This window comes from Oryzias melastigma, linkage group LG20, assembly GCF_002922805.2.
Source record: "Oryzias melastigma strain HK-1 linkage group LG20, ASM292280v2, whole genome shotgun sequence".
Classification (NCBI taxonomy): Eukaryota; Metazoa; Chordata; class Actinopteri; order Beloniformes; family Adrianichthyidae; genus Oryzias; species Oryzias melastigma.
In genome coordinates, this window is record NC_050531.1 from 6,576,934 (window position 1) to 6,585,436 (window position 8,503).

General features: G+C 41.1%; 2 protein-coding genes across 2 annotated transcripts in view; one reads left to right on the forward strand and one right to left on the reverse strand.

Annotated features, from left to right (window-relative positions):
- The window catches only part of hacd1 (3-hydroxyacyl-CoA dehydratase 1), an 18,872-nt gene extending 16,992 nt beyond the window's left edge, over positions 1-1,880 (reverse strand). The window contains exon 1 of the mRNA XM_024279888.2: positions 1,702-1,880. Within this exon, the coding sequence (XP_024135656.1) occupies positions 1,702-1,820 (119 nt within the window). The 5' untranslated portion in view covers positions 1,821-1,880. The remainder of the gene's footprint in view (positions 1-1,701) is intronic.
- On the forward strand, positions 1,871-6,401 carry LOC112151173 (transmembrane protein 236). Its single transcript, XM_036217334.1, has 4 exons — positions 1,871-3,666; positions 3,851-3,923; positions 4,434-4,557; positions 5,174-6,401. Exons 1-4 carry the CDS (start codon positions 3,395-3,397, stop codon positions 5,869-5,871), a joined length of 1,167 nt encoding a protein of 388 aa, XP_036073227.1. The 5' UTR covers positions 1,871-3,394; the 3' UTR covers positions 5,872-6,401.
- The last annotated feature ends 2,102 nt before the right edge of the window (positions 6,402-8,503 follow it).

Genomic DNA, 8,503 nt, shown 5'->3' on the forward strand with positions numbered 1-8,503 from the left:
GCATGTAGCTGAAATATTAGCTAAACTTCAAAATAGCATAAAAACCTTAATAAATGCCAAAATAGTCCAAAAAGCTAGAAGAATGTCACTATAACTTTCAACTTTACTACACTCTGACTCCATATAATATAAAGTAACGACTAATAGACTATTAAATGAGTTGTTGACTATTTCAATAGTCGATTAGTCGACTATTATTTATTATTCATACCACTGTATGAATGCAACAAGATGAAACAACTTAACGGTTTATTGATCGGTCTGCTTCAATGCTTCGATGTGCATCAACACAGTTCTTTCATTAAACAAACACAAGCATCGCATAATTTTTAAGTGTGACTTTTGGGGGATTTTTTCTTAATACTTTTATTATCTTTTCATAAACTAAAAGTAATTTAAAAAAAAATACCACATAGATAGTCAACACGGGTAGGATAAAAAACGTTCATACAGTACTTTATAACCCATAAGAACCCAGACACATTTTTCCTTAAAAATACAATGATGTGGAATATACCGTCGACTAAGTGGACCACACAACACATTTCTGATGTTTTTCTGCTATGACAATTATGCCATGGATTCATATGGGTTAAAATCATATTTATATCTTTAAGCGTTTTTAATGAATGAAATGTGTGTACTGGATGCATAGTATAGTAATTAGGAGTCATTTTAATGTCAAGAAGATTGGATAATTTTTTTCCCAATTATTTCATGACTTAATATCTCGACAAGGTTTGATATTTATACTTTTGAAGTTTTTGTCTGTTTTGCTTGACACGAACCAATAATCATATGTAAAGCATAGAACTTTTTAAAAGCAAAATTAAAAAAGAAGAAGCTGCAAGCGATTTGTGCAACATTTATTTCTCTATTATTATTTTACATATATTGAAAAAGTTGCATTCAATGTTTCTTTAACAAAGCAAACATTTTATGCATTCAAGTTTTTAGTTATTGAGCTAAAAATGTTGAATCTGGTGCTTCCAGAAACTACGAATAAAATATCCACAAGATGATTTCAAACTTCAGGGAGTTTAAAATCTTGAAAATATTAACTTTTTTTCAAATTTTATTTAGTTTGATTTTTGTTTTTTTGGCTGGTACAGCAAAATGTAAAAAGACTTTAATATAATTGAATGTACTTTAACTTTACAGCAGTCAACTACTGAATATTTTTGTGAGATAGAATCTAAAAAATCAGCTTTTCTCAAAAAACTACAAAGAAAAGGTTTATGTTTCAAATAGTAAATCCGCTTCCATCTAGTGACTGTTTGTTGTTGTTGGGAAAAAAAAAAATCTGCACATTGAGCAGTTCGAGTCCCAGACCTGAGCTCCAGTGTCAGCAGCGCCCCGGCTATACTTATCACTGCAACTGTCGGACGCACGGCGGGCCTTGACGCAGGCACCGCGCAGCCAGCCCTATTTGGACACGGCTTCAGCGCCAGCCTGTCACTTCAAACCGTCCATTCATTTCATAACCCTCCACCAAAAACGCCCTTCCTTCTGTCAAAACGCGCGTTTTTACGCATCCGCCGAGCTCTCCAAACTGCGCCAAGCGCAGAAAGCTGAACAGGCACTTTGGGCTCCGGTCAGGAGCGCGCGCAGAGTCCTATAAACAGCACCGTTTTTTAAGGAGCGGCGAACTTCTCCGCCTTTCTTATTAATAGGCGACAGAGGCGGAATGGAGGCGCGTACCCGGCGGTCATGGCGATGTTGTAGAAGGTGAGCCATGCGGTCGTGAGGGCGCTCTTCGTTCTCTTCTTGTTGTTGTTTTCCTTCTCCTCAACCGTGCCGTCCTCCTCGCTGGACGCCATGGCACCGGGGGCAGGGTGGGGAAGTCAGGAAGGGAGCCGACAGCTGAGGCTGGTGGGAAGGGGAGCAGAGGGGCCGACCATCTATTTTATCTACCCCTCCTGCGCCTCTCACCCGTGCGTAAAGTGCGCAGCCTTCAGGCGAGCCAGGAACAACAACCCAGGAACTTTTGTTAGATTATATATATATAAAAAAGAATCTCTTAAACAAAATTGGTCCAAACATTTACTAAAATAAAACGTTAGTGTTTCAATCATCTGAACAATTTAAACAGAAATAAAATTAATAATCGAAATAATCAAAAAATTCTGCATTTTGTTAAATATTTGTACATTTTCTTTAGTTATTTGGAAAAATCTTGTAACCACCACCACCAAATGTAATCATCTTTGTTGATTAAACTTTAGATCTCAATGAAATACAATAAAAATAGAATATTCTATTACCACATCTGTTTTAAAAAATATTTTTAATGTTTATAGAAACAAGCTCTGATGTACAAAACAGTTTTCTATTCTGAATGTTTACACACTTTTGTGTTGACATTTTTTCTTTTATCCCCAATCCATACTTTCATTTTCCAAATCTGCTTGATACTTTTAGGGTTGCTGGAGCCTATCCCAGCCTTGGTGAAGGTCTTCACCTTTCTGTTGAAGGGCGACACATCCTTACATGTACACCTGGGACAATCTAATTGGTAAAATGACCCACAATGCATCTCTTTTTGGACTGTGGAGGAAACCAGAGTGAGAAGACAAAACCATCATTCCCCCATCACCAAATTTCACACTCAGCAGTCCAAAATGCACCATTCTCCTGGCAACCTCCAAGCGTGATTTATCACTCCAGAGAAGGCGTCTCCACTGCTCTAGAGTCCAGTGGCGGCATCCTTTTTCTTTTTCTTTTTCACCCAAATCCACATCCCCACAACATTGTACTTTAATAAAGCTGTTTATTTAAATGACTTAATTCATGATCATACTTTAAAATGTCCTCTAAATATCAGTTGACTCATGCAGTTGTCTAGGCAGCATTATGGGATGTTGATTCCTGCTTAGTAATGTCAGGATCAGGAAACAAACCGAGCAAGGAAATCCTCCCGCACGTCATCTCATCGCCACCAGATGGCAGCAGAGAAGTTTGAAACACTTGGAATTTACAGATTTTACTGTAAGAGTTCTCAAACTGAAACTATGCCTTCTATGATAATAATAAAATATAAAAAGTCATGTTTTTCACTATATTATCACATTTAACCCTCAAAATGACTAAATAGATGCTTGTAATCCTGGAAAGGGGTGCACCATGAAGATGTCCTTCAGAGTGCAGTGACCTCATCTTGGAGTGGAGACTATATTAAAAGAAGGTAAAGGACGAGTCGGATCATCATGTCGCTCAGGTACACAAAGCCTAGTGCAGTGTAAGCAGAGAGCCAGGACTGTGGCGTGTGGAAATTGCTAGTGATGGCAGACAATGCAGCAGTCCGGGGCCTGACCAGCCCTCAGAGGGACACGGGTCGCTTGACTGCGACAACAGCCCCCCGTCTCCCTCCCTTCTTTTTGTAACCTGCCATAGGATGGGCTCAGGGAGGATGCTAAAGTTTGCCATCTGCGAGGTGCTACAGTTTGCGGGCTTGTGCTTGCCGCTCTTCATCGTCATGCAGAGGTTTGCGGTGATCATCGCAAAGGTCAAAACGTCCGCTCGGCCGCCGGGCGACGGCAGCACAGCCTACTGGCTGATCGTGGCGTCCTCCATCGCCTACGTCACCTCCGCCGCTCTGCTGGTGTGGGTTCCCCTGAAGTCCCTGGTCTTCATGAAGAAGAAGTTTCTGGTCGGGAGGAAGAAGTGGTGAGTTTCCTTGCTGTGTGTGGCCCGCTCGAGTCCCAGTGCAGCACTGATGGAGTCTGAACAGGCCTGTGAAATGGTTCAGACAACACTTGGCTGGTGAATACCATGAGTAAGCAAGTCCTGCTTTTGTCTTACCCTCGTACTTTTTTTGTTGTTTTTCCCTCGTCTGTTGTCCCTGTAACAGGAGGCCGGTGGCCCTCGTTTATGTGATCCTCTCCACATTACCTTGCTTTGCCTTTCTCATCGCCAGCTCTGAGGTACAGCCTGTCCCTTTGAATGTAGTATTTTACCTGTAGACTTAGATCCTTTGCAGATTTCAAAAGTAATACAAAAAATTTGGATTTGGGAGCATTTAGTCAGACAGAGCAATAAAAGGTGATGATTTGTGAGATACATTCTCAGGGGAAGAATACCCAACCGTATGGATAAGTAGCTACTGATAAGCAGCTTGGTTCCTTTTCCTGCCAGTGCTGTCAAATCATGTGTCCATGAGGCGCATTTCCACTTCCTCGTTGGCTGTGCTCTGCTGTTTTCATGTAGGACCCAGCTGACCTGCTGGCCCTGGCTTATCTGGCGTCTTTTCCATAAGAGCCATAAATTCTGCTAAGATGACCGTTTTTGTCTGCTTTGTTCAGTGTCCTGTCGGAGTGAAGTCCTGACTCAGGCACATGCCAGAAGTGCTTATGTAGTTTAACACTTGAGCATCGTCGCTCTCAGAGGTTAAGTGTTGAATGTAAGCATGCCTAATTATATCACTGTTTGTCCAGGTGCAGATAAATAACAGCATGAAACATGATACGTTCACAGAGCTCCCGGTGTCATTAGTCCTCTTCTCGCTCATCTGCATTGATGTCGTGGAGAGGATACGTCACTGCAGACTGACGGGCCAGGGTGAGCGCAGCACACACTCCGACCGCTACAAATCTGACATTCTTCTCTAATAGCTAAAAGAATGTGCCATGACACCCTACAGTTGTAGAGTGCACAACCTTCCAAGACTTTTGTCAACATAAAGGTTTATCCTCCAATGCAATCAGGATCTGTGGTGCTACTTTTTATTTTGCAGTAATGTTTTTATTTCTTCCTCTTTTTACCCGGTTTAAAAGTTTAAGTCAAGTGAAACACTCATTTTTTATATTAAAAAAAGCGAAACTTCTAAGAAAAGTGCAATTTTTTGGTTTCACTACTTCAATTTTATTGATAGCTCACTTCTGCAGAAACATTACCAGGATAGTGAGAAATACAGTCACTGGTTTAGCTGGGAGAGAAAGAAGCAAGAAGGCCATATTTTGTAAAGACACCCCAGCCAAGGCCACATGGGCCCCAACTGGGTTTGTCCACAATGACTTAAGTGAGAACTCAGTTGGATTATTGCAGTGAAGCCTGACTGTTGAATAGTTTGAAGTCAAATATCTTTAATCCAAGATGCCGATTTAGGTAAACTTTTGTTTCAGGGTAAAAAGTTTCAATAACATCTCCTTGTTTGTTTTCCCCTTTGTTTCTGCAGCTAATGAAATAAATAGAGATGCTGAAATTCCCTCCACTGTCCTCACACATGTGGAGCAGGTTACACCCATGACGCCGATTTCCCCGGCTGTTCCAGGGCCAGCCGTGCCCGGGCAAACTATGCAAAATCCAGCACAACCTGGACCGAACCGTCTAAACGACAGGAACCAGAATGGGGCAGGAGCTCGACCGGAGAGCAACGGGACAGTTCTGGGGGTTCCAGGGACAAACGGCAGACCCTTTACCATTTCAGGACTGAGCCAGGCGCCGGCTAACACCACAGCGTACGAACTGTCCCCATACACTCACACGGGGCCTTTGAGGTTCCTGTGTGCCAGCGATGCCCGAGCAGACGTGTTTGTGGACAGTTTCATGTTCTGGATGGACACAGTGGAGATGGTGAGAGTGGCAGGACACCCTCTGGTCTACTACTCAGGCTGGGTATTCCCCATCTACATCTTCAGCTACGTCTCTTGTCTGCGCGTGGTGGTGATGCCCCACAGCCCCCTGCTCTCCTCAATGGGAGTGGCCCTGCAAGACTTACCCTTCTTCTGTGTGCGCGCCGGCCTCATTGCCTTCTTTGGCTTTGTCACACCCATCCTCTACCTAATGAAGAATCTCCTGATCTGTCTCGCCTTTGTCTACTTCAATTTCATGACCAAGCTGAGGGTCTTTAACACAGAGAGGGTTTTCTTTTGAGGTGGTGACCTCAAGCACCGGAAGTTGAGACAAAAAAACTTCTCCTGAAGTGTGGACTTTCTTCAAGAGACTCAAAGGGTTCAACATAACTCTAGGTTTCACTGCACCACAGGTGGATGCAGAAAATGACAGCATGTAATTGCACATTTTCACCTTGGAGTTACAGAGAAATACAAACCTAAAATGATTCCTACAAAGATGCTTTCACAATAAGGAAGCACATTAAAAAACAAGGATTGTCGTAAGATGACAAGAATAGAATTTGCTTCTTTGGAACTGTCATGGTTCAGATTCTTGACTGAAGGGAATTTTTGTTCACAGATTTCTAAATTTTTTGTGTAATTTCCTCATTTCTTGGGAAATCAAGTTTAAGGTCATTATGATCTATAATAAAAATAGTTTGGACATCTTTAAGACCCACTCCAATAATTTTTTGATCTAATCTAAAAGCATTCCTAGTAGTATCAAAAACCTGTGACATTTTCTAGGACTTACACCACGGTCCAGATCCATTCATCTTCTTCCACTCATCTGGGCAACAGTCTAACCAAAGATGCCCAGACTTCCCCTGTCCCTGGTCACTTCCTCCTTTGGGGGGACCCTGAGGCATTCTCAGGCCAGCCTAGAGACATAGTCTGTCCAGCGTGTCCTGGACCTTCCCCGGAAAACCTCCCCAGGGAGGCGGACGAATACACAATTCTGATTGGCTGCAAGGTGTGGATTAAAACGTGATAATGCACACCTGAAAAAGAAGTTCCAGTCATATAGTACAAGTGTTCTACATCATCCCGCTGGCCTAAAAGCCAGTTGGTAACCGGAGAAACTGAATTGATTATTTATTCTACTTTTCAAAATGTTTAGCATACCATTTCCTTTTGCCGCTGCAATGCAAGTTTGGTGTGGGCTCTATAATCGTTACCATGACAACATCACACCACATGTCAAATAGTCTGCTTTTTGCAAAAAGGCATTGCAAATAAAACAAAAAACCCAACAAGATTATAATACTAAAATTGATTGAATTCTTATTTCTTTCGTAATTGATTATGGTATAAGTGGGATAATGCCCTTTTAGGTGTGCATTATCAGAATTTAATGGATGACAAAGAAGTCAGAACATCCTCTGCTTTGCGTATTAGATTAATTTCTGTTAATGCACACCTCGTCAGGCATTATCCATGCCATCGTTTCTGCAGAGCTGCAGTAGTTCATTAGAAATTAGTCTATGAGTTGTGGATTGGACCGTTGGCATGGAGCAATCCCGCCCCCCTTCCCATTGCTGTGAAAAAAAAAGCTTTTTTTAATTGCTTTTTTGTCTGCTCCTGATTCACAATGAGTTGAAAAATTAACAAAATACTCAGAAAGGAAAATTTAAGCTTAATTTACTTAAAATATGTCCTTAATTATCAGGAAAAACACCACAAGAACAAATTAAAATGACAAATTTATTGGAGTGGGTCTTTAACGCAAAAGTAGATGCCCTAAGAATTACAAGTCTGAAATCATTTTAATTCTTACAGGTCAAAAGGGAGCTCTCAAGCAATAACATTTTGTCCAGAGACTGTTTCTATGACGTTATAACTTTTATGTGCATTTTTTTTACTCCCCAGAACCCCTGATCCCCATCAAGCATGGCACTTTGTGAATGTACCTGTACTGTCACTTTGAATTTCAGAGTTCTCTGCCATCATCAGGTGCAGTGACACATGGAGAATACATTCATGTTTTAAAAATTCTGAAAGTAAATTTTGATAAGAGAGAAAAAAACAGTTTGAGTTTGTTTCAATGAGAGATTCATTTATTTTAGTAACATTAATAAAGGGACTAAAACATTCAGTGTGCATGTGTTGACCTCTTTACGCTGGAATGTAGATTTCGACCAAATGCTCCCCTTGAGAAAAAAATGCTTCCTGTCATTCTTTTCCAAAACATTCTCATCTAACACGAAAGCAGTAGAGGACGGCGTCAGCACACCTGTGACTTGCTTAATGGCTGGTTTGTGAAGTCTGTCGTTTTGCAGACTAAAGTTAAGGGTTTTTTTGCTGGAATTTATGACACCCATGCCCTGAAGGAGATGTGAACTGCAGGAGTCCCTTTTTGGTGGTTGTACCTCCTTAAATGAGCATTTATTGCTGAGCATTGAGGTATTGGGTCACATTTGTAAAGATTGATGTGAGCCAGAAAATTAAACCCACCATCTCAAACTCTCAGGGTATATAATCTACTGAGGAGTTTATAACTTCTGGTTACAAATTTAAAAATCTATTTCCCTCTCTACATGTCTCTATATCTCCATTTCTATATCTCCATCTCTACATGTCTCCATCTCTATCTATCTCTATATCTCCATCTCTACATGTCCCCATCTCTACATGTCCCCATCTCTACCTATCTCTATATCTCCATCTCTACATGTCTTCATCTCTACCTATCTCTATATCTCCATCTCTACATGTCTCCATCTTTACCTATCTCTATATCTCCATCTCTACATGTCTCCATCTCTCTATATCTCCATCTCTACATATCTTCATATCTCCATTTCTACATGTCTCCATCTCTCTATATCTCTATATCCTCACCTCTACATGTCTCCATCTCTATATATCTCTGTATCTCAATTTCCACATAT

Excerpts from the sequence above, each read along its gene's own strand:
- LOC112151173 (XM_036217334.1), top strand. The coding sequence starts at position 3,395 with ATGGGCTCAGGGAGGATGCTAAAGTTTGCCATCTGCGAGGTGCTACAG. Across the intron at positions 3,667-3,850 it reads CTGGTCGGGAGGAAGAAGTG|GAGGCCGGTGGCCCTCGTTT; the intron begins GTGAGTTTCCTT and ends TCCCTGTAACAG. Across the intron at positions 3,924-4,433 it reads TTCTCATCGCCAGCTCTGAG|GTGCAGATAAATAACAGCAT; the intron begins GTACAGCCTGTC and ends CTGTTTGTCCAG.